Genomic DNA, 26,738 nt, shown 5'->3' with positions numbered 1-26,738 from the left:
TGTCGTTCTAAAGCTGTATGATTTTTTTTTTATCTGTTTGTTGGTGATCTCTTTAATACTCCTAAGACATCTACAATGCTAGTAGCTGATAGACAACAAAGATATCAAACAAGTGGTCCATTCTTTCTTTATTATGATTTGAAACCCAATGGAGAAGTGCCACAGTGGAGACATTTCAGGCCTGAAGAAATGAAGCAGAAGCGTTGAGCTAAAAGAGAAATTTCCGGGCCTCAAATGTAAACACAGAGCACACCTACAATCACCTTTAAGCTTGACGCAGAAGCGCTGCTCTTTTCACCTTTTAATGACATGGACATCTGCCAAAGTACTCACTCTCACATTCACTACCACTGATTGATGACATCTGGGGTGAACCGGCGGAAGCAATCATTCTGAGGAGCGACCCCACAAATCACGAAGTGGAGTGCTGCAGAGAAAGTTTGAGATGCTCCTCGGCCGACCACTAACAGAGCTCCACAAATCTCAGCACAAAGGAAAACAGAAAGTGAGGAGGCAGTCTTTTTAATACTTCCCTTAAATGTCAGCAGTAATCCTGTGGTGCAGAAGGGAGGCTAAAGAAATATAATGGTGCTTGATGAATATATAGCTGCTGTTCTCTGTGGTGTTCTAGACACACAATGACTCGGTCACAACATGTCGGATGTCTGCCAGGGGTAAACATAAGGTTGTAGGTTATGTGTTTGAACCAACAAGGGGTGATCCTGGAGTTATCACCTGTTATGCACAGAAAAAAAGTGCATCGCTTCGTGTCTTTGTTGACTTTCGTTGCTTGTGTTGCCTGCATCTACAATGGAAGTATGAAATGAAATCATACAGGAAACTTGTCTGGATGGTATGGCATGTAGGTAAATAATGAGAATCAATGCAAAAGAATTGCATGAATGTTATTTTTGAAATTGGATATAAAAATATTCAGTTTGAAAAAGCAAAAAAAAAAAAAATCTGACATTTTTACTGGAGATAGACCTTTTAGAACCTGGTTAGATAGCCCAGAGAGTTCTTACCAATGGGTCTGAATAGTTTTTAAAGAGTGTAGTGCACATTCCAAAGAAGCATTAATAATGGTTTATTTCATTATTGGTACTGTGCTTTGAAGCCAAGGTGCACTTCTATGGGGAATTAAGGGAGGTTTTGCTATTATCTAGAACTATCCTTTTAATTTAGACATATAAAACTGAAAATATGCGAAACATATTAAACATTCCCTATTTTTGCCTGTTTTTGTGCAGATGCTTTTTAATTCATTACAAGAATCTCGCCTTCATTAAATGAGGAAAAAGGAGAGATTAACTGTGTTACATGTATTTTAACGTCCAGTTCTCACTTTTAACAAGCCATTAACTATGACTTCAAACATCTAATTTGCTGTTTATTAATCATTAGTAAGGTAGTTGTTAAGTTTAGGTATTATATGGGATTTGGGGTGTATATGGTCATGCTAAATGTGTGCTTTGTAAGTACTCATGATACAACAGCCAATATTTCAATTGTAGGCATGTTAACATTGAGAATTGGCCCAAAGTTTTATCAGTATTAACCAAGAAGTTACTACATGGCTCTGTAATATATACTGTATATAAGGTATATGGCTTAGTAGTTTCAAAAGCAGAGAATTTGATTGAAATAATGACGTAAATCTTTTTCTTTAGTGTTAGCAGTGGGAAATCTGTTTTGTTCAGCTGGAAGTGTCACTGTTGCGAGACAGTGACACATGGCTGATTCATAATAGACTGTAGAAGGGGAATCAATGATTGGATTTGTATTTGTGACATGTGACGTTCAGATGAATTTTGTTTAGTCTTGTGTGGAAGAAGTGCTGAACTGTGTGACTGGTATTCTGAAGCCCAGCAGCTGTCGAAAGTCACTCATGCGGTAGCTTCCATTCTCAGCCATTCCAGTTGGATACAGCCCAAAATCACTGCCTGCAGTATCCCGGAATGCCAGGAAAACCCTTGACTGAGAACATCAACGCCCATATGTTGAGCGCCGCCATTAGTCATTCCCTGAATGACATTCCCTCTCTCATTAGCTGAACGGAAGTCTTTGAAGCTATTAGGAAAATGTAGAGGCTTACTTCATTCAATTATGTTTTTGTGCGGAAAGGATTCCTTGAGGTTTAGGATACGTTAGTGGTATTTCACTTGCAGGCAGTTTTAAAGCATTGACGAGACTTTTATTGAGAGTCTTTCTTCAACTGTAGACACTTTTGGCCCTCTGGACTTTCAACACACTCACACGTTTATTTCATTTGTACGCTAAAAATCTCCAGTAGTACATATAAAAAGCAATTTTTTCATTGAATTCATGAATATTCCTATCACCATGTCATGTTACGTTCAGATAATACTAGTTTTAATGTGACCTTCATAAAACATAAAAAGTTATGTAAGCTTTTCATTCATTAAAGTATTGTAAATTACATGAGCTTGATTTGTTTGTCTGTTGGCTTTGTAGATATAGTACATTTTGACTTTAATGTGTAAATACATTGTCTCATTGATGTATGTAAAGCAGCTTTTAAATATTACATATCATGAAAAGTGTTTTGTAACCTTGAATTGAATAACCTTGCACTAATTGTGAAATTATTGACAAGCCTAATAAAAATATTCATTTTTGCTCAGGGTAATGCTGAAGACTTAACATATTAGCTGTAATTTGTAATTAGTTGGGGTTCCTGCTCTCTTAGGTGGCCTTATTTGTAATTCTAGGTCTTAATTTCTTACATGTATTTCTGTGAACAAATATCAAAGGAAAATCTTGTTTGTTGGTCTCATCTCTATCCTCTTTGGGAATACAGGTCCTCTTTTTATCTCGGCACGGAGCTTGTGTGCACATAAATGCACATCTGAGCTTTTGGATGATACAGGCGATTACACATTCGCTCAAGCCGTTTTGTCAGTAAAGCTTTTCGAATTGTTGAGTGGCACAGGTATTATTTTTCTGTCTAATGTAATGATAGACTATTTGCACCTTATTGATTCTTCTCGACCGCCAATCTATTAGTCCAGATTCGGAGAGCTTCCTCTCTTCGTAGCTTCCAGAATTGTTGTCTCTTATGGTTAATGGATGGAGAGTTAAGAGCAGCAGAAACAAGGCTTTCCAGAGGCTTTGCGTTATCTCGGTTATTCAGAACGGACTGTGTAAATAATGATACGGCGTTATGCATTCACTGGGTCTCAGTGGCAGACTTTTTTTTCTCGTTTGCTCTTTGAAGAAACGTGTCCTTAGAGAGAGCCGATGCAACACGTGATGTAGCAATTCCTGAAACTCGCTCGCTCTTCGAAGTACCCTCACTACCAGAGTCCCTCAAGCATATGGCTTTGTTTTCTTATATGTCAGTGAGAAACCTTGAGAAACATGTTGATGCGGACTCATTGTGGCAGAAGGCAGCAGAAAGTGACTCGGCGAATAAAGAATTGTTTCATTAAAGATATATTCTGGGTTCAGTTCAAGTTCAAGCTCCACTGTTTCCTTTGACTTTAGACACAACCAACTTATATGCGAAACACCTTGTGTGTTTTTATGGTATTAGCACAATCAGGCGCGAAAGATAACTTAGTCCTTAACATGATCAAATAACTTAATCAGGCGCTGTTTGACTGGGTTTTTACTGTGCATGTGCTTCAGATGTAAGAACAGCATGAGAATCAAATATTTAACCAGCAAGGCTTTAAAGCACATGTTAATAATATATTTTTAAAATCGCTGAAAAGTGTCCCGCTGAATTAACATTAGATGTGAATATATGTTTCCGAGATGCAGTTCGAGCTGGAGGCGGGAGACAATGGAGGCATAGTGAATACAACGCAGTAGATGATGTGTTTTGTTTTATACATGTGCAAGTATCCAGAATAAAGGTTTTTGTGCGTAATATATGTGTGTGTGATATGTATATCTGTATATGTATGTGTATCATGTATATATGAGCACACACATATGTTTATATATTAAATATATTATAACATTTTACTTATACTTGAAATATAAGTTATATGATTGTAAAAGCATGTAAATAGGAAAAAACACACTGGCTTTTTTGTAGTATAACAATGAATAAAACTTCTTTTTATTGGTAAACGCTGAACTTGCTGTGGGAAAATCGTTCACCCTCATGCAAAATTCTCAGTCATTTGGATTCCTACAACGTTAAATGTAACTGTGGCTTATTTGAGTTAAGTTTCCCGACTAGTCTGACAAAGCTTCATTGTGAGTTTAGGGGTGTAGCTACCTGTTATTTTGCACTTCCTTTTGGAGTTGCTAGTTGTTCAGAACAGTAGCAGGTGCTGTTGTTAGCTTCTGATGCTAACCTGAGAGAACAGCTGCAGTCCAGCCGAATAGGAAACAAAAGCCGGCCTTTGCCTCAGGCAGCAGGCTAGTTGGTGGAACGGCTTTCATAACACTGCTTTTGCGGATCAGGAGCATTTATCAAAATGTCAATATGCAAAGCGAGGGCCTTTTGCCGCGGCTAATGAATACAGCAGAGGTGGGTCTGAGCCTCCGCTTCCCTCGAGAGAGCCCAGATCTACAATTAAAGCCCTATCGGCCTCGGCTCTTCCTCCATCAATACATGCTTTGACTGGCCCTGCACACGCACCAACCACCGTACTTTTATGGCCTGTTGCCAGGCAACGGAAGAGAGGAAATGGGCTCCTAGACCCGATAGGTCACTCTTGAAGAGGAGGCCATCCAAAGCAAGGATCTATCTGCTTGATAATGGACCAATTTCTCAATCCTCGATACTTCCCCAGAGAAAGATAATTTGTGCATAGCTCATGTTATGTAATGTTATGTATGGAAGTATGGATTTCTATAATAAAATTAGGACTTTTTCATTTAACAGGAATAATTTAACAGCAATTTAGTGCAGGAATTTAACAAAAAAAATGTATGCAGCATCTGTCTATGTGTCTGTCTGTCTGTCTTTCTTTCTTTCTGTGATTCTGTCTTTCATTATCTATCTATCTATCTATCTATCTATCTATCTATCTATCTATCTATCTATCTATCTATCTATCTATCTATCTATCTATCTATCTATCTATCTATCTGTCAATCTTATTCATTTAGTTGTAATTTATTTTTTTTTTTTATTATTTTTTTCTGAACCAGCAATTATTATTTTGAGTTAAAAGTAGTGATGGAACAACTGGACAACAAACAATACTACATCCCGATTTTCCCAATTCGATCAAATGGCCACAGTTTACCCTCAGACTATAACAAAAAAAAATCAATATCACCACGATATGAAAAACTATTTACACAATAATTCATCCCAGACTTTCCCAGGGCTTTGATATATCTTAACTTCCCTGTCCAGCTTCTATGATTTTTCAGGCACACAAAGCAAAACGAGTCAGTTCACATTGAATGAAATAGATGAGGGGAAAATGCTTCTCTTGGGCTTAATTGTACTTTTGTACTGTAGCAAAGAGACTGGTCTAAGTTCAAGTGCTCTCGACTATGGTTAAAACACACTAGATGTTGTTAGCAGTGTTCAGAGAGGTGAGAATTACTGTCAGCAGTGACCCACTCTAACACAAACCCATAGAGCTTAATGACAATACGTTACTCGCTCATTTTGTCACACACATCATTTAGCAACAATTAAATAACCATAAAAAGAGCAGCATCACAGTGCCTCTATATCCATTTATCTTTCTGGAAAATATTGATTTTAGTTATGTGCGTGCATGCTGTACAAGGTAAGATTTTGCTGTTCACACTGGCCTGTTGCATTTTGTTTCTGCTTTTCCTTTGACACATGACTTGAATTGCTTATTAGAACCTATCTAAGCTAATAAAAATGATGGTCAGTGCTTACCTATGTAACTCCTTTTTTTCATGAACCTCGTCAATTAAAAATTGATAATGATGAACTGTGTTTGTTGCTTAGAAACATATGGATCTCTACCAGGAAAAAAGAACACATGTGGGGTTGCAGTGTGTTGTGAATAAGATGCAGCGCAGCGCGTTCTGTCAGATTGCAGCAAGGAAAAGTTAACAGGTTCGGTCACTGGGGACGTTACAGCCAAACACATAAATCTTATCAGACAAGTCCATGACCCAAAAAATGCCACCACTGCTTGAGTTGATCAATGCTAGGCTTTATATCTCGCAGTAAAATGGTTTGACTATTCAGAGCGTTCGTGTGTAGTTTTCTCTGAAAGGGAGCATCTCAGGCTAAAGCGGGCAGCTCTTTTTGTGCACTTCATTAGTTAATTAGAATACAGGCACACTGGCTCTATTGTGCGCATCGTCCAGAGGGACAGACAGAATGAATGAGAGAGAGCCATGCACTTCTATTCTCATAAGTGCAGCTCCATGCTCTGAGAATTCAATGACCAGAAGGACTAAATCATAAGTTTATTATGCTTAGTCATTCTTGGGAGTATTGGCTCTGTCCATGTGTTTTATTACAATGAATGTTACCTACGCAACACAAATACATGAATTCAGAAGCTTCTAGATAGGGAAACTCAGTTTTGGGCATTTTAAAATCTGTTGGACTGCTGCATAATGTTACACAAAGACACTGGACTCTCTGGACTTTTTATGTTATTGGAGTAAAGCTTTATTTGCAGTATATGTAATTTATTTATTTAGTTGTTGTTGTTTTTTTGCAGTTTCTGAGTGAATCGGTTTCTATGCTAGTCATTTTAATTTTTTTGCATATGTAGATATCGGTGTATGTAAATATATACACACACACACACATTAAATAGATATACACAGTATAGATAGATAACAGCCAGTGCTGAAAATATTATTTTGTTATTTTTGCCTTAAATTCAAAATAGTAATCTCATTTTTTATGCTGCCCATTTATGTTTTATAATTAGGCCTAACACAAAAGTAATAATCTGGCTTTTATATAAATATTTACAGTATTGCCAAATAAAGAAAGACTCCCCTAATTGTGATTTTAGCATTCCACCTTAATCAATTTTTCAACAGTGATGATTTTAATCTTTAATGCCGCACATTTTCTAGCTCAGCTGATGCCTCGGGCAGATTGCCAGATAGAGAATGATGCTGTTGAAAGCTGGAGTAACTCTGGCAAACATAATGAAAGCCTTTGAAAATGACCCAAGTGCTCTTCAGTGATGAAGCCTCTGACAGACCGCTCTGCATGCATGAACCTGGCTGCCGCTCTGCAGCTCGTGTCAGATGTGTGTTTTCACCCAGAGGCAGCCAGTGGTTTTCTACACGCGTTTTATCTGTTCTGAACTCTCTCGGCCTCTCTAAACACCACCTTGCTCTGAGGCTCTGTAAACTGCGTCCTGTAAACCCAGCCTCGGTAAACTCAGCCCTGTGCTCTGCCTCATTAGTAAACCATTAGAAGGACACTCTCAGGCCAAGGGATTTATGGGGTATTTTCCGTAAGTGAAATTACAGCCTTGTGCGTCAGCGGTGAGTGCAGACATGATGGTGGAATGTCTGGGTTCGATCCGTACATCCTGACAAAGGAGAAGGGCATCAGTATTCCAGGTATCTGCCCACTTCAAAGGGAATTCAGCAGAGCAGGGAGCTGTTTGATTAGCTGGCATCGATACAGCTTAAGATTTTAGCCTGCTTAAGACAGCTGACAGCGAAACAGGATTTCTTGTCTCCTTCTAAGTGTTTTACCAGTCTTCTCATGTCTGAGTTTGCAACGGTTTGTGCCTGCTGAAATTTCTACTGATAGGAAGAGTGCTCCCAATAGTGCGTGAGGCTTTACCAGTTTAGCTCTTGAAATGATAGATCCAGGTTTTGTCAGAAACACCATAAATTCTCCACTTAAAAAGGAATCAGTTATCATTAAAAATAATAAATCACTTTCAGTACTAACAAATAAATCAGCATTTAATCAGTATATGATCTGTATTTACTTAGTATTTAAGGAACAGTTCACCCAAAAATGAGTTTGTTTCTTCATCAGAACAGCTTTGGACCAGTGGGCCCTCTGCAGTAAATGGGTGCCGTCAGAATGAGGGTTCAAACAGGTAAACAGTCATTTTTGATTGTGATGTTTTTATCAGCTGTTTGAACTCTCATTCTGGCGGCACCCATTCACTGCAAATAACCCACTGATGAGCAAGTGATGTAATGCAAAATTTCTCCAAATCTGTTCTGATGAAGAAACAAACGCATGAAACGCATTGGATGGCTGGAGGTTAAGTCAATTTTCATCAAAATGTCATCTCTCAGTTTTGGGTGAACTATGCCTTTCGATATAACAATACAATAATACATTAATGGATATATTTAAAACTATATTTTATGGGTTTTAAATGTTATTTAAATGTAACAATATTACATTAAAATATTTCAGTGCAACTTTTAGAATGCATTTTTAGGTTGATTTTAAATTCTTAAAAAACAGATGGTTCGTTTATTGCTCTCATGTGTTAACAGTCCAGTGGTATTTTTAAAGTTGGCAAATGGATAAAGAAAAACAATGAACTTGACTTTGAGTCACGGCTTGAGATCCCTTCCTGTGCTGTTTTCCTTAATTATGTCTTGTTTTATATTCACAGAAAAATACATTTATTTTTACATTATTAAATAAGTTCAGTTTTAATGTTTATGTATTTGTCGATTCTAAAAGTGATTAATTCATGCATTAATGCACATTTTAAGCGGCACTCCTACACTCCATAAGCTAAGGAGTGTAAGCATTGTTAAGGGAGGAGCAATGTGATACTTCCTGGCCTCATAGCCCTCAGAGGAAATCAAACTGGGGCAGGTTTGCAAGAATCAGACACGGATGCCCCCAGACAGCCATGAGAATAAAACTCAACTAGCATTCTCTTCCACTCGGAGCAGCAATCATAAAGAATAAAGCTCAAATCTGGTTCCCTGGCTCATCATTAAGAGACCTGAGCAGGGCTGAGGACAGAATGGGAGCTACAGATTCTCATGTCTAGCAGTGGTCTAACCCCTAGCAGAGACCCTCAGGAGGGTTTGGTATCGTAAAAACAGACATTTCGGTCCAACCCTTTGTGAGGTCCTTAATCTGCACCGTAGCCACATAATTGCTTCAACATTTCAATAAGAGGCATTTGTTTTTGTATCGTTCTTGAAAAACAAACAGCTGCCTTACTGGAGTGCTTCATTCAGAATTTGAATTGTTAGATCCAAATCCAAAGCTGGGTCACCGTAATAGTACAGCGAAATCACTTCACAACACGCAGTACTTGTATCGGTGCAATTTTTCTGTTTCTCATTCATAAGCTCTTGATTGTTTAATGACTTTTTTTTGAATGATTCAAGGTCCTGCACAAAAAAGGAATGTTAATGAGTCAAAATAAACTGAATAAACCTAAAGAAAGAACCAGCACAAAGGAGTCATTTGTTTATAAACCTGTTTACCTACACAGGTCGTACGGTATGTTTTTGATTAATACGCTAAAAAGAAGCTGTTCTAAACAGTCACTGGGTTTTGATTCTTACTGCACTGATTGTACTGTGTGCTTGGAATTTAGAAAGGAAAAAGCTGTTCAAAAGAGTCATTTATGATTCTGATATTACTGGTTGCACTGTAGGTTATTTATTTATTTATTTTAATGTAATCACTTTTTTGAATCGCTGGTTGCACTGTAGGATTTTTATTTATTATTCATTTATTTTTTATATTTATATATTTATTTATGAATCACTAATAAGAACAATCTCAAAAGTTTGATTGTGACTGAATTTGCTGCACTGCATTGTTGAATTTTAGGGGATTTTTTTTTTTGTTCTTTTTATTATTATTAATTGATTTATTTCTAAATTCTCTGAAATGAACCAGCTCAAATGAAAAAAAGCCGTTTGCTTGGAATTCTGACTACAATGGTTGCACTATTGTTTTTGTACGTTATTTATTTCTTGGAATCACTCAAAAGAGTCGATAGACTGCATGTAGTCACTGCATTCACGAGCACAGAAATTGTTTTCTTGCCATTGTGCCACCATACACGGCTTTATCTTACTACATTCACTTTGCACTCCAATTTCGGATTTTATGACAAGATCCCTGAAATTCAGGTCACAATTATAAAAGGAAAGTCGATGCCCATTTTCTGTTCTATACTACTATCTATAAGCGGAGTGTGCTTACGAGGGTCACAGTGGGTCGGCGGTGTGTTTACAGTAGTTGGCCAGTTTCCATACAGAAAGTCTGGATGGTAATTAGCCCGGGACAGGGACAGCTGACAGACACCCCAGCACCCCTCAATCCCCCACCACACGGCTTAGTGAGGATTACCGGACATACCATCACTCTGCCCCGCTCTCCTCTGTCTTCATCGGCGCTGAGGGACATGGAGAGACCACGGTCCACAGCGCAAACAAATTACACGCTCAGCTAAATGGCATGCTGGGTATTTCTTTGCAGGAGAGACACTCTCAACGGGGTTTACCAGGAGTTTAGTTTGGTGGCACCGTTGAATTCTCAATCTAAACAGGCGGCCGTTTTGTTGGTTAGTAGTTGTAGTTAGCTTCTGGAACTGATGCTGTGAGACCAGACGTTTGCTGCTGGGTATTGAAGTGGTACTGAAAGCTGGGATCATCCTACATGGGCTGATCACCGAAGGAGGAGTTTTCTGCCTCAACTGACTCGATGTGATGAGTTCGCTCGGTACATTGCAATTGTCTTTGTGCAGATCAAACGCCTTTTCAGTCTGACAGGGCCATTTTCTAGCTATTCCAATGCCTTGGTATGATTCCCTTTTGAATTAAATTTGAGAATAAGTAGCAAAGCCTTGCTAATGTGGACTTACTGTACAGGAAGAGCAGGTTTGGGAGCGGGATTCATAAGGATGGCTAATCTTCCTCCAGCGCTGCACCAGAGCACCTGTTCTCAGTGACTTTCAACAGTAAGTCAATTAACTCTAATTACAGCTTGTGGCTCAAGGCCTCACAGTGAGAGGCAAGACATCAGGACGATCTACAGCCCCGCACTCAACCCTGAGACATTGTCTTCTCCCCAGTAACCTGCAACCAACCACCCACCTCATAAACATCATCCTCTTCTGTTTAATTAAGACTGCTCCTACTGATATCACACCTCGAGCGCACTGCGTCTGGCTTGCTCATTCACTGACTGAGGTGTGTTGTACAAAATACTTGATTTCTTCAATCTGCTCTGATTTGTTCTGAATAGTGCATTCAGAACTAAACAAATTGTCATTAAGGTACTATTTATTTTTTTTTTAAAATAGACTGATATTGACAAGTTGATTGCATGAATTTAATGTAAATAAACATATCTAGGTCACACTTTATTTTAAGGTCCTTTCCTTGCTATTAACAAGCCATTAATTTTGCCTCAATAAACTCCTAATTTGCTGCTTATTGATAGTTAGTAAGGTAGTTGTTGAGTTCAGGTATTGGATAGGATCTAAAATATCAGAATATGTGCTTTATAAGTACTAATACGCCACCAATATGCTAGTAACATGCATGATAATAAGCGAGTGAGAATTGCTCCCTATACTATAGTGTTAACCAAATTTAGATATTTTTAAATTTTTTGAGTGAATTGCTGCTTTGAAAAGGAATACAGATAGTAAGGGAGATGATATAGTTGCCTTGTCATTGATATGTGCGATCACCAGTCAGAGGGCGACTTCTATCTGTCTGATGTTTAGTCACCCATATCTGCATTAAGCACAATTAGTATCCTGCAGCCAGAGCTCAGTCTCTGCGTGGTGGGAGGTGGCCCCTCCAGTTTCGAACTGACACCGCAGACCGCCGGGCATCTGCACCATTAAAGGTAATAACATATGTAAATGAAATGAACTTGTTTTTGGCAAGGGATATTCAAGTCATTTGAATTTGTCTTAGTCACACGTCGCGGCAGCCTCTGAGCGAGTGGTCTAATTTATCTTCCCCAAGACGTGCCCTGATTAAAGAACACATTTTCCTCTACACTTCACAGTTACTATGATGGTGGCAAACGGCCACTCGTTGAGTTGGTATATGTTTGCTGATGCTAAATTATAACTGTTAACTGACAAACACATATAGTGCTGATGGTTTTGTCAAGATGGTAAATCCCAACATCAGCAGCTTATGAAGGGAAGACAACACTTTTAAAACCTTTGAAAAAGGCCAGCGTAAACAACTACTAGCTAACTTGCTAACCACTTTAGGTTTATTTAGGGTTAGCTTTCACACTGAAAGATACAAACAAATGGAAATATCATTCATTGTGTGTTACTCGTGTAATGCTGCTGTGCTACTTGGTCATGAAAAATGTATAATTTCTGCTTTTTTGAGCATTTTTTTTTTTAAACTCATTTCGCTATATGCGCACATGAAGATGGTGCTCATAGAGCGTGAGAGTACTGAACGCAGTTATTTTTGCTGCTCTATAGGCCTTGAATTGTTAAGTACACACGCTTTTATGTGTCAAAAATGCCCGTTTTTGCAGGTATCTTCATAAACACAGTAATTTAGGTCTTACATGAAAGCAAACAGTGGAGGAACCTTGCTGGAAAAAACTGCATATGCTGGTTAGCTATGTTTTGAAGCTGGGATTCTGGTTTAAGATGGCTAATGCTGGTTTTCTGGGATAATATATAATATCTATATGTGGTTTAAATTTAAAAAAACACATTATTTTTCACGTTCCTAAAAAGTGAGGTGTACTCTGATTGACCAGCTATCCAGTACGTTAGAATTGGCCGAATACCTCAAGCGTTTGGTGGAAATTATAGGCCTCTTATCATAACATGATGCCGTGTCCCAGCGCTATGACACCAAAACAATAAAACACATCACAAACAAGGAATTTGTTGCTTCCAGTGGAGAAATAATTACTGATTATTAAGACTTAGTACTGTATTTCTACTTGTCACGTTGCATTGTGTCCCGTAAACATAACACCATGTCTGCATTAGTGAACAAAGAAACAACAAGTAACAACAGCACTATCGTTCACTGCTCAAAACCCTGTGATGTCAAACGATGTGATGTTAAGGGGGGTATGGACAAGTCTTAACTTTCATAAAGAATATCTCTTTGATTTTGAGACTTTAGTCTTTACAACTGTAAATCTGGGATCTTATCTATGCACTAACAGCTTGTAACACTTTAAAGAGAAAGAACCATTTTAAATGGCGTCATATGACCCCAATATATTATATGAATCAAAAGAGGGCAGATAAAATAAAATTAGAATAGATAGTAATAGAGTTAAAGGGTCAAATAAAGATGGACAATGTGTGTTTTAGCTGTTTCCTGAAGATGGCTAAGAATTCAGCAGCTCGAATTGAGTTGGGCAGGTCATTCCACCACGTTGGAACAGTTAATGAAAAAGTCTTTGAAAGTGATTTAATGTGTTGTTTATTTGCGGAACGCATGCTTCTAGAGGGCCCATAGCTCTAAAGTAATGAATTCAGGTAAATGTTTGCAGAGCCAGAGCCAGAGGTGTCTTTGTAGGAAAATATTAATGCTTTAAATTTTATGCAAGCAGCTGTTGGTAGCCAGTGCAAATTGATGAACAGAGGAGTTACATGCATTTTTTTTAATCTTGCAGCGGCATTTTGGTTTCATTGTAGAGGTTAGATGGAATTGGCTGAAAGACCTGCCAAGAGAGCATTGCAAAAAGTCAAGCCTGGACAATACCTAATATTGCATAAGTCAAATCTACAGGACTAGTGCTTCTCAACCAGAAGGCCAGGGCCAACTAGGGAGCCTCAGCAAACTTTAAAAATTGCCTTAATATTGCTTAAAATGGTGTAATATTGCTTAAAATGGCCACCTCAATATAAATACATTTCTTCACTGTCACTAAATTAAAAACTTGGATCCAGGAGGAAGCTTTATTCTAAAACTGGAAATGTAGTCAAAAAGGTTGGGGACCTCTGCTCTAAAGCCAAATGTTATCATTCCCACCATCACAAGTATAAAATTCCTAGCACTGCGTTTTAAACCCAGGTGTCCAGTCTGTTTATCTGTGTATAGCTCAAATGTTTCAAAGTCCATTTTTAAGTGGGAGCAGGAGGTCAGTAGCACAGGGGGCTTTATCTTGCTTCATGGTCCTTGAGTTGGATGCTTTGCTCTTGTTCTTCAGTGGTTCACTTTGGTTGCTTCTTTGTTGTCTGCCATCACCCCTGGCAGACCATTTACACATACTTCTGAGGCAAAGGTCGGCAATACTCCTTTTTTTGGATCACATCTGTTTTATTTATGCTGCCCTCTGGTATATTCACATCCCTGAATAAACGCAGAAAATCTTCCAACAAGAAGACATCTGATATGTATCATGTAGTCTTCTTAGACATAAATAAAGCATCCTTAGGTATGGATTACACATGTCGCTTTCTTTGTCATCATCCATAAACTCGTACTTATGTTGGATTTGCACTGTCTGCTTGGGTTCTTGTGTCAATGTCTCTAATCCTATAAGCTTTATGAAATGGCGTTGCATATGCGCTTTCCCATCAACACTTGTGAACTTCACAAAGTGACGCATAACATCTCAAATAATTAGTTTCATGTCCAAAGCTTTGTTTATTCAATGTCTGTCTCACACTTTTCTTTAATCAGCATTAATATGCCCATCTGTTGGTTCTGTGTAGTGTGGACCTTTCTAACAGATTGTAAATTCTGTCAATGGTTTCCTTTACGTTTGGGTCTTCTGCTTTGATCCAGGGATTAATTATTCGGGATGAGCTTCTGAAAATAGTTTGGATGGTGCCAACGTAAATTGTGGGCGTTCGTAATTGTTATTTGAATGAAGCTGCTGCTGCTGCTGTTGTTGTTCATTGTTTTTACTCTTAGGAAGTTGGCATGAGGAAGCCGGTGTTTTTTTTTTAAACTTTGGGTGCGACCCTAAATATCGGGAAAGTGGGAGGTTGATGCTAGTCACTTCATTCCTGAATTTCTCCAGATCACAGAGTGTTAAAATAGAACCTCAGAGCTATTCTACCATCTGTTCTTACAATATGGTGCCGTGTAACCTTGAGAAAATCGCAAACAGTTGGCTATGCCTCTTTTCCCTAAGCTGTTATTACTTTTTGTAATTGCCGTCAAGTCGGTTCTGCTTTAAAATATAAAAATAGTACAAGCTCTTTAGTTAATAGAAGTTTTCACAATCCTTTTTTTTTGGGTTCGTGTGAAACAGTATAACTACTACCAAGTCATTACCACAGCTTGTTAGTCTTTTTTTTCCTGCCTAAAGACAGAACCTTATTGCTGCATCCTCTGCACATCATGCATGCATAGACTGAGACAAATACTGGAACTGGAACAGTCAGCTCAATCGGACCGGATGATCAGCGTGGTAATGAGGCCATCCAATAACTTTCTCTCACCCCGATTGCCCTCTGTGTTGGCATCTGCTGGAAAAGTTCCACCTAGAGGGCATCCCAGGCCCTCCAGTTTCCATAGTAACTCGCCAAGGGTGGTGCATGAAGTTTTTTGGAGTTCAAAGTTGACATGAGACCCCAGAGATGCTGGTTCCTTTCATTGGCTGGGATGGTGAGAAGTAAAATATTAAGCTGAAGCAGCTGTTCTCTGTGGAGTTCCTATGTCTCATTTACTGCCAACCTCAAATTAACCACGCATGCTTTACTGTATCAGAAGGAATAACAGTTTATGCTCACAAATGTGGTTCACAGAAATTCTTATACACAGATAAGCACAGAGTTGTGATTATGTTTGACAACATATTCCAAATATTTAATATGGAGATATGCATTTACCTTTATTTTAACTCAGTATTATATGATAAATTATACCATTCAAAAATCTGGGGCAGGGACGATATGTTTTTTTTTTACTAACATGAATTCAATTTATCAAAAGGACAGTAAAAACATTTAGAATGTTACAAAAAATATTTTAAACTTACTGTTTATCAGTGAATCCTTTCCATGAAGTTTCCACAAAAATATAGTAAAGGGATAGTTCTGCCAAAATTAAAATTTTGTCATCATTTACTCATCCTTATGTCATTCCAAACCTGTATGACCCTAGTGAAAAATAGTAGACTTAAGTAGAATTTATTTCTATGTACTGTAGCATAACTAAATATATTAGTGGCACACAACTATTTTGTAATGCACTTCAGTTTTCTTAAAGTAGCGCTGGGGTCCAACTAAAGTTGTATTAAGTATACTTTGTTGTGCTAAAGCTGAACTATTCTAAGTATACTTAAGTACAACTCTACCTAGTATCTACCTAAGTTTTGCAATATACAGAACAGATTATTCAATGTGTACTTCAAAAGTATTTTGATAACATTACTGTTTGCAGCTAAATTACACTTTAAGAGTGTTGGGCACACATTTATGCTAAATTTGTAATAAACTGGATACATACTTTTCTTTTATTAATAGTGACATTAAAATACATTTCAGGCATAATAAAATTCTTTATATAATACAATAACACATTGACTGGGATAGAGATGTACTAAGGATTAGTATGGTGGAGACACACTCCAAATTGCTTGCAATGACATTGGAATTAACTTGAACTTCTATTTTATTTTAGGTAACACTAAAATGTGCTGAAAGTGTAATTTAATTAATCTCAAAGTATAATTAAAATACACTTTTAATCTACTTCATCGAGGACTTCTGTTTAATTGTACCTTGAGAGGCCTAGGAAGCAATTAACAATTCTATTTAGTCTACTTACAATGATACTTCAGGATTGAATATTTGGTGCCATATATACCAACTGTGCCACCATGCAGTTGGAGCGCAAGCAAAGAAATTCATTTAACATATAAAAACGTTATCAGTGGTCTTGGAGTGTAACTAGCTCTCATAATTTCTTTGATCGTTTCAAATGCACTGCACCTGATTGTTTATGTGCTTACATGATCCAAGAATTACAGTTTTTTGTACGACTTTATGCGGTCAATCAGTAGAAAAACACTGCACAGCCATTTATTATGCAAGTAGCCTACATTTTATTGTGCAGTCACAAAAAATGGTATATCAAAAAAAAATTCAGATAGTGAGAAGATTTCTTTGATGGAGGAACCTCTCCAAAAAAGGTGAGAAGATTATGAACACAGCAAGTGAGAATGTGAAGAAACTTTTTAACACATTACAAAGTAGCTCTAGACTTACAAATAAGTCTGAGGACTATATGAAACATGTATGGGGTTTTGGTTACCCTATAAAAGAAAAAATATTTTTTTATTTTATAAACGCTTCATTTGTAAAAGTGTTGTTTACCATTCTTTCTATAACATCACACTTACAAAAAATCAACTCTTTCTGTTGGAAGATGGAACTCTCTGTAAAGTCATATGTCTTGTGGCTTTTAAATTAGGGATGCTCCAATCCAATATTTGTATCGGGTATCGACATCGATTTTGAATAAAAAATTCTATATTGGGTATCATTACAATTGGCCCGATTTGATTTATAATTCATGAACTCATGAATTCATGAATTCATGAAAAATTTTTCAGTTTTATGCTGCAAGACATTGATTTTAAAAGACGTGCATGAAAGCTGTTGAAACTTCTGACAGGTGCAGTTTAAGTAAATTTATCAATATAAACATCATCATTGCACGCAAGATGATGGACTTTCTATCACAGGTGAGAGTTGCACAAAGTGGTCATCACCCGCAATCGACAATTCAAAATTTTAAAGCTGAAACCGTAATCTGTACAAAAAATTGGTGTGTACGGAACATGGTTAGTCAAAAGGTCAGTACGGTACGGTAAGATTTGGTACAGAACACCCTGATCCAGCTTGTGTTTCCACTGCCTTCGGTACCCTTACTTGATACGCCTGGTGTGTTAGGATCGATTGACGATAAAGTGTATCAAGCACAATTCTGCTTTTTTTTGTCAGTTTTAATTAAAACAATAATAGCCATTATAAAAATATAAGAGGCTTAAGGTGTTTGCGCACTCTGATGTAAATAAGCCTATGTAAATAAACTCACAGACAGCAGAACAGAACGAGTTAATGGGATTCCGTTATATCACGCAGAAGTGATTATTCTAGTCAACCAATCAAATTCTGCAGTAAGTTTAGCTTCACCTTTTGTTGGCTACCCTTTGATGTGCTAGGTACCCTTATGGAAGAGTACCAATAAATTGGTATGATATGGTCACAATGGAAACAGACATAAATGTTTACCGTACAGAACTGTACCGCTCAGGGGAAACGAGCCATTAGTATCGGATCGGTTCTCTGTATCGGCCAATACTGAATCTCAGGTATCGGAAGCAAAAAATCCCTATTTTCAAATCTGAAAACTCCAAGGCACCTCAAGGGAGCTTGCAAGAATAGGAAATTACCGTTGCAAAGATGTTCAGCTTAATACATCCTCAATAAAAAGGAGAAAAAAAACACTCTGTAAGCATTTTGGTTGAATTAGGTGTGTCGTTTTGAAGGATTTATTAAAAGAATTGGTTAATAAGAGTTATTAGTTTGTGACTAGAATCACATTACAGATGGAATTTGATATTATCAAATGGTTAATTTTGATTATGCAGCTGTCACATCGATCGGCCTGTTTAACTAAACATAAGCTTAGGGATGTGTCAAGGTTGAAACAGGCACTTAAAAGGTTCTTCCCATAATTTATGAAGATTACCAAATCATTAATCACTGACAACCTGAGAACAAACCTGAAAGGAGAAGTAGATTCACGTTTAGAAACTCAGGTGCACCTCAGCTAGAGACCTGTCAGATAAAATCATGTCTTGAAATGCGTGCCGAGATAGCAACTCCATACTTTGTACTGTGTGTGTGTGTGTGTGTGTGAACATGTTTGAGTTAGCCTTTAAACCTGCTCAGAAGGAATGACATTGTACATATCGGAGTTTGCCCATGCTCTTTCATCTTCTCTTCATAGCCCGTCTAACACTGCATTTCAAAGCACCTTATTCCTGCCACAGAATCGTAAAAATAAACTTGCCGTCAAGAAAGTTTGTCAGTGGGAGAATCTCTTTAATCTGGCCCACAGAAATTTAAGCTCTCTCCGAGTTGACACCCAACGTCAGGCACACGTCAACGTGCGGACAGCTCATCTCCTCGAAGCCTTCACGAAACCTTGGTGATTAATAGTCATGTGTTTTGCCAACATCAGTGTCTCTGCCTCCGTAACACAAGGATTAATACACCATCACGCCGGCTTGATGGCATGTTTCACCAGAGTACGGAGATGAATTGCCGCAGCTGTGTATTTGCATGAATATAGTGATTTAATGTAGAGGATGTAGCTTTGTGTCAGACGTAAACACATGGATTGGTAACACATCAATGAACTTGGGAAAATGCAGAGCTGTTTTCATTAGCCACAAAGACTAATACATACATTTCATAGAAAAATTGACATCTAATACATGCGGGATTTTACTAGCAAAATATATATGACCGTAAGTCAAGGGGAAATAGGATTAGATGTAGATATACAATGTAGTATATCTTCCTCGTTTGAAAGATAGCTTTGTGAGCGAGCTAGTCCATATTCAAAAAGCTGTATTTAATATGTTTAGGCTCACTGTGTGTAGAGTTCAAGTTCTTTCTGCCTTGTCATTGCATTATATTTCTCCGCGCTTGACTCATAATACATGTAGAAGCTATTCATTAGCATTCCTATTAATCTCAATGGCAGTAGCTTGCTAACTAGCCAAACTTTCACACCAGTGAAAAAAAAACCCTGGCAGTTTCCTTAGAGTTGTAGCATATTAACTCTCTTTTTCTCGTTTTCATGGTCTTGTATTGTTATTGGGCTTTATGCTATTCATCATACATATCGCTGGTTTGCTAAGTAGCTTGCAGTTATCTTTTTCAGTAGGAATGAAGATTAAGAGTGAAAGCGTTCTAGAGGATCGTGCTGGCAGCACAGCGTGTTGCCACCTATAAGGCTGAGCTCTTTCGGATTTATTTTGTAATTAGGTTTATCGATTTGCCGTCCTATTGTGTTTTACGTGTTCATTTGCCTCCCTTGTGCTCTCAGCAAGAGACACAGCGCTGCACTTTTGCTGTATTGACACTCTAACCACTAACCATGGAGTCCAAACATTTAGCTTCATTCAATATACAGCCTCAAGACTGCATTACCAAGTCAAAGAAGTTCAAATAACAATATCATCGCCGTCTCTGAATTCTCTGGGTCTGCATTTATTTATTTTGTTCATTTTTTCAAGGCGCTCTGGTGTTTTCCAGTGGAAATTTGACTATTTCTTAGACGGGAAGTGCTTTCAGTCAACAAACAACTTAAGTTGTAGACAAATTTAATATGTTGGCCTTTTCTTTGTTTTCTGGCTGATTTTTACACAATACATGGATCTTGATATTAGATTACAAAATGTTCTCAGATTAAGGCTTTTCAAGTTCATGGACCAAGTAATGTAGCTGGTTGGCTGGATGAGTGCACTTAAGACTTGATTTGGTTCAGAAGATATTTTTCTTTTTCGATTTGTGCTGAAAGAGTAAGAGCGCTGTCTGGAAATTCATTTTGAGCAAACAAGACAGAACCGCTGTTTCCTCCCACAGTACTTTAACGTCAGCGAATATCTCTAGTTGCACTTCATTCACAGACACAAACAAATAGGGATGTTCTTTGCTTGACTGCAAATACTAGCAAAGAACAAAGAGCAAATACCTTTTGTGTGTGTACTCTTTCATAACAACACATGGTACTTTGTATCTTGAAGCATGATGATGAAGTACTGGGCTGTAGGGCTGAGTTCAGGGTTGGCGAAGGATAGTGAAGGTTTGTCGTTGATATTGTCTTTGTTCTACTACTGAACTACCTTTTTTTCTATTAAAACCTGACACATTAAAGAGATTCACTCAAAAATTAATATTCTGTCATTAGTTACTGACCCTTGTGTCACTTAACACCTTCGTTCATCTTCTGGACACAAAGTAAGATAGACCCCTGCATAGACAGCTATGCAACTAACACTTTCAACCACGAGAAAAACAATAAGGACATTGTTAAAATAGTCCATGTGACATCAACGGTTAACCCATAACTTTAATAAGCTACAAAAATGCTTTTGCTGCTTAAAGACATCAAAAAAAGAGACTATTTAGCATTTCCTCTCTTCCGTGTCAGTCTCTTTTGCACATTCACGAGAATACCACAACGCATAAGATAATAGAAATTATAGAGTAGAAGAAAGACATATACTGTACGTGTCGTGGTAGTATCATACATTGTGTATTCTTTCCAGACCCTTCCAGCGAAAAGAATCAACCATTCAGCACTGAATCTAACTTATTGAATGAATCATTTTCTAATTACCCATGATTGCAGTGTGTATAAACGAGCTCTGAGTTGCAGAATGCTGCTGTGTATAGATCTGTCTCATGTGGTTTGGTTCTAGGTCAATTCCTCACTTGTAACAAACATTAGGAAACAAAGCTTTCCTGTAATTTCTTGACACATTATGTTATTTATGATTGACAAGCTGAATGACACTGCCTGCGGTGATTCTTTTGACAAGAAACAATCAGATGTTGTTTTTCAGCAGGTACAGTTTCACCTTTGAGATAGGCGGGTTTGCCTTCCTATCATTTTCTTGCGACGTGATGGTATCCATGGTTTGTGGAGCTATCAGCCGCTTGCTGCCTGAGCTCATCTCGTTCACCACGGTTGATGCAGGAAGATGAAATGTATTAGCCTCATATCGGGAAACTAATATGCTATCATTTACAGCATTACGCTCCCCAACTGCACACGAAAGAAAATGTTCAGGGAGCTCCATCAGGTGCCTTCCATTAAACTGGAAAATTGAAGCTTAAGGTACCATTATGAAATATCAGTGTAGTTCAGAACCCCCAGGTAATTGTGGGTGGAAAATAAGTTTGCGAGAGGCCTATAATTCACCGTGTTTCTGATAGTGCCAAGCCCTAATTGTCATATTTAGTCTGAGAATCAGCCTGCCTTACACTGAGGTTTTTCAATAAGCGCTTGTGACAGTACTCGGGGTTACCATGGCTACGGTTTGCTGCACATTGCTCTTGTACGCCAACACCCTGCGCAGCCGTTTCTGTACCGCGGTAAATACTCATCTCCGCCTGCCACATTAACAGAACTGGAAAAGAGCCAGCGCTATTGACGTGTTGTTATCTTGAGGTCCAAAAATGCACGGCCTTGTGCTCCTCGTACACCCACTGACAACATCCTTCCCAGGAGTGCGTTTTAATTGGTTGGCAGGCCCAGTCACCGGGGATGTACAGCATATGCTTCTCTTTTTAGCTTCAAGACAGAAACTGTGATTTTATGTAAACTACCTTAGTAATTAGATAACAAAGAAAAGCTTTCTGCTCAGATGTTACGGTCGGGATGTGTAGGAGGATCATGTACTAGTGTGTATGGGTATAATTTAAGAATGGGTCATGATGGATGCTAACCAATTACAGTAGTTAGGAATTCCCACAGATCTGAACCAAATGTCAGGGGGTTTTAAAAATGTCATCTCCAGGCTTGGAGATTTTTGATAGTGAATATGTGCTACTGTTTGACAAGTTTTGGACACTTTTTTTTTTTAATTATACTTTTATACAAATGTTCTTCTGCCCTTTATATTCCAAAAAATAATCATGAAAAAGTCACAAACTATTAAGCAGCACAACTGTTTCTGATAGTTCCAATAGTATTAATAAAAAAGAATGTTTCTTGAGAACCTAATTTTTGAGAACCATATTTATGAATTTATTATTTCTGAAGGATCATGTAACAATAAAGATTGTACAAATGGATGCTGAAAAACAGCTTTGCCATCACAGAAGCAAATATTTAAAAATATATCTTAAGAAGAAGATACCTTTTAAATTATAATAATATTATACAATATTGTATGCTCTTCGGCTAAAAAAATGAGCCTTGCATACGTACAAACAAATAAAATAAAAAAAAATACAACTATACATTTTTTTTCATTGTAGTTTGCAAATGGACAACTGCTCCAAAAATTTGACATTATAACAAATGTTTATTGATTGATCATTTATGCAGTTGACTAGCTTGTTGACTTTAAAAAATGCTTCAAAAAAAATGCATGGTTTTGCACTTCCCTTGTTTGATCTGTGTATTGCACCCATGTAGGATATATATATATGAAATATGGATTTCTTTTTGTCTCTCTCTTCTCCAGCTGCCTTGCAAGTGGAAATCACTCCGGCCCAGGGAGAGATCAGCGTGGGAGAGTCCAAATTCTTTTTGTGTGATGGTAGGAAGATGACCCTCCTGTGATGAAACAAATGGGGGGGTCACGTCACATTTGACCTTCACAAAGTGCTTTTGATTTCAAACCTGCTGTCACCACTCTGTTCAATGCATTTAAACAAGCCCTTTCATTTTGATGGGAGGGCAAGGTTGACTAAAGCTTTGATGCGCTTATTTATAGCCAGTAAATTCATTGACCTGCCTTACTTTTTCCAAGTAAATCCGTGTGTGAAATTTAGTCCTTGATTTTTGATCAAGAGTAGTGAAATGCAATGTTAAAATATGATAGTAGATGAAAAGCAAAAACAGCTTCTATTATAAATGAAGAACACCTGAAATATTCAGAGAACTCATCAAATGGGGGGGAAGAAAAGAAAATCTGACTGTATTCAGAGTGAGCCATATTATTTCACTTTTTTGTTTTCTTGAAATGCGTGAACATATTTTATGGCAGATTACCCACCTTGAATGTGTCCTTGAGTAGCACTGAAGAATACATTAAACATTTTGAATATAGTATAAATATTTTTGTTGCAGATATATTAGAGAATTGTTGAGTTCTATTCAGTCAATACATTCAAAGTTCTGATTCAGTGACTCAACTCCAATTAGGTGATTCAATCATATATGTGACATTCCTAAGATGATAAAATCAAATAAATATTAAAACAAATATAGTACATGAAAATGTTTATTGCTATGTTTTGTTATATTTGCTCTTATTAGTTATGAAATAGCAGCTGAGCTGACGGTCTGCAGTGTTTTCACTCTGTCTGTCTGTCTGTCTGTCAGTTCTTGGAGATGCTAAAGAAATAGACTGGTTTGCACCCAATGGGGAAAAGCTCCAGCCAGGCAGACCAGACATCAGCATCAGCAAGAATGATGAGTCCTCGTCAACACTCACAATCTACAATGCCAACGTCGACCATGCAGGCATGTACAAGTGTGTGGCGAAAAACGGGGACAAGGAATCTCAGGGCACTGTCATCGTAAAAATATTCCGTAAGTAAAGTGGTTTCCTTTTTTAGGGCTTGTTTAGAAACTGTGAGAAATTATACTGGAACCAGAAGTAGCCCTCAAGCACAATAAATCATCAGACATTAGTAACAAAACTACTGTACACACATGATTAAAGCAGGTTAATATACATTAACCATGCGTGTGGTATGAAGACAGTTGATAAGGGAATACATATTATGCATAATAGTTTTCTAAAAATTATCTCAAGCCCAACAGTTTTGATGCTTCATTAAAGTGAACTAATCCTGCCATAAGCTTAATTATTTAATTATGCTGTTCTGACAATTTTATATATACATACAGGTAGATAGATAGATAGATAGATAGATAGATAGATAGATAGATAGATAGATAGATAGATAGATATATATATATATATATATATATATATATATATATATATATATATTTGTAGTGATAATATCTTATTAAAATGATGGGATTTATTAAAATATTATTTACATTTTATTGATGACACATTACATAATTGTTTATATTTAATTATTGATGTTGTATTAAAAAGTTTCACCAGCATGCCACTTCTTACAAGGATACTCACTAAAAAACATATTTCAGATAATTTATCATGTTATCATGTTTTTTCCTAACCAGAAATAAACCAACGAGGAAAAAAATCTTAAATCTTTCTCAGAAATATATTCTTTTAAGTGTGTTTACATATTTTCTTTCGCAAAACATTTCTTATGCAACAAGCTTTTACTGGAATACTAGACAAAAACGAAAAAGATTACGAAAAGGATTGCAGCAGTGGTATAACTGAAGTGCATGTCGAATGTCTTTTCCAGAGAAACTCACTTTCCAAAACGCTCCATCGCCTCAAGAGTTCAACGAGGGGGATAACGCCGACATCATCTGTGACGTCATCAGCTCGCCGCCCCCAACTATCATCTGGAAGTTTAAAAAGACCAGAATCCAACCCGAGACCGATGGTACAGAACCACAACCAGATCTCTTTTAGTCATTTTCTATTATCCCTTCTATGTCTGACTATGTTAGTAAGCTCTCTCGCAGCGTAACAATGAAAACGGCAACAATAAGGTCCTGAATTTTTATTGTGAGAAAGTTTCATGCTGTTTTCATCTGCCCTGTTTTGTTTGTCAGTTCAAGCCTCATTTGGATGAAACTATTTTAACCTCGGAGGGCTCCTCCCTCAGAGACCGCTGGAAGAAACGGTGACCGCAGCTCTCTGCTGTGAAACGTGAACTCGCAGGCCGCTGCTAGATGAAATTTTCACTGCAAAACCACTAATTGTAGCAGAGCTTGAAAACCGAACTGCTCTATGTAAATAACACATTTTCCACATTTCTCTCGTTAACCTCTTCTGTGCTCTTTTTTTGATGAGTTCGGCTGAAGCACGACACAAAACACTCTGTCATTGTTACATACTGCAGGATTCCGTTAAAAAAAAAAATTGTAGGCAGTATACAGTACACACTGTGAAGTACGCACTAAGTAGTAAGCAGGTATTATATTACCAGCACAGCCCAGAAGCTGTTTTATCCTGCTGAATTTGCCTTTTTCATCATTTTTAATATATCAGTACTGTTTTACTCTGTCTCCACGGAGTTGAAATATTATATGCACCTTTGCTGTTGGTCTTGAATACCGATCACACTGCAGAAAAACCCATAAAGATGATTTTATACCGGGAGAAGATGTGCAGCGAGTCATTTTGCTGCCCAGCATGTAATGAGAGGCTCGTTAACATGGTCTCCTTATCTTACTCAAGAGTAATTACTGTCTCATTTTGCTTCCTTTCGCCTCCCCCCCTCTCTGTTTTCTGTCTCACACCTACAGTCCGTTTCAAGGTCTTAAGCAACAACCACCTCCAGATCCGCGGCATCAAAAAGACAGATGAGGGTGACTACACCTGCGAGGGCCGCATTATGGCCCGGGGAGAAATCGACCTCAGGGTCATCAAGGTCATTGTCAATGGTGAGGACTCAATCTCTGAGCCACCTGCTTTGTTACATCACAGGGACACCGGAGCAGAGAGTTTATACACACTTACATCAGTGTCTCTCTACAGAATTAAACAGTCTGCATTTAAAAGCAGTGCATATTATTAAAATATATTTAGTGAGTGAAAATGTGAATTGAGATGTAAATTGCATGTTATTAATTCAATTCTACTAAACTCTAATCATTTATAAAAATAAAGAATATTTTTATGTATCTACCATTCATATGACCTTTTTAAATGGAGTTTCAAGAATTAACCAAAAAATGCATGAGATTTACGTAGATTAATTTAGTTTGTACTTCAGCTGCAATGAATAGTTTTATTTTATTGTTATTTAGAACATTTTTAGACCTTGTACTAAAAACAACACATAAATTCTAACAACAACAAAAAACCATAACTATAAAATGTAAGTATATTTTAAATGTAAAATATTTTCTTTCAAAAGAAAATTCTTTCATCATTAAAATCTTTCCACACCCTTATGCTGTTATTTTTCTAGGGAACATAAAAGAAGAATGTTTCAGCATTATTTAAAGTGCTTTTAGCGTAACACTACAGTTCATTTGACAAC

At 37.5% G+C, this 26,738-nt stretch overlaps 1 protein-coding gene across 1 annotated transcript in view; it reads left to right on the top strand.

The window, feature by feature from the left end:
- The window catches only part of LOC122326101 (neural cell adhesion molecule 1-like), a 175,370-nt gene that overhangs the window by 105,469 nt on the left and 43,163 nt on the right, over positions 1 to 26,738 (top strand). Inside the window, 4 exon segments of the mRNA XM_043220790.1 lie at positions 23,090 to 23,164; positions 23,953 to 24,162; positions 24,987 to 25,130; positions 25,999 to 26,136. Of these exon segments, the coding sequence (XP_043076725.1) occupies positions 23,090 to 23,164; positions 23,953 to 24,162; positions 24,987 to 25,130; positions 25,999 to 26,136 (567 nt within the window).

Source organism: Puntigrus tetrazona, chromosome 21 (assembly GCF_018831695.1).
Source record: "Puntigrus tetrazona isolate hp1 chromosome 21, ASM1883169v1, whole genome shotgun sequence".
NCBI classification, from domain to species: domain Eukaryota; kingdom Metazoa; phylum Chordata; class Actinopteri; order Cypriniformes; family Cyprinidae; genus Puntigrus; species Puntigrus tetrazona.
This window is presented reverse-complemented; position numbering and strand designations above follow the sequence as displayed.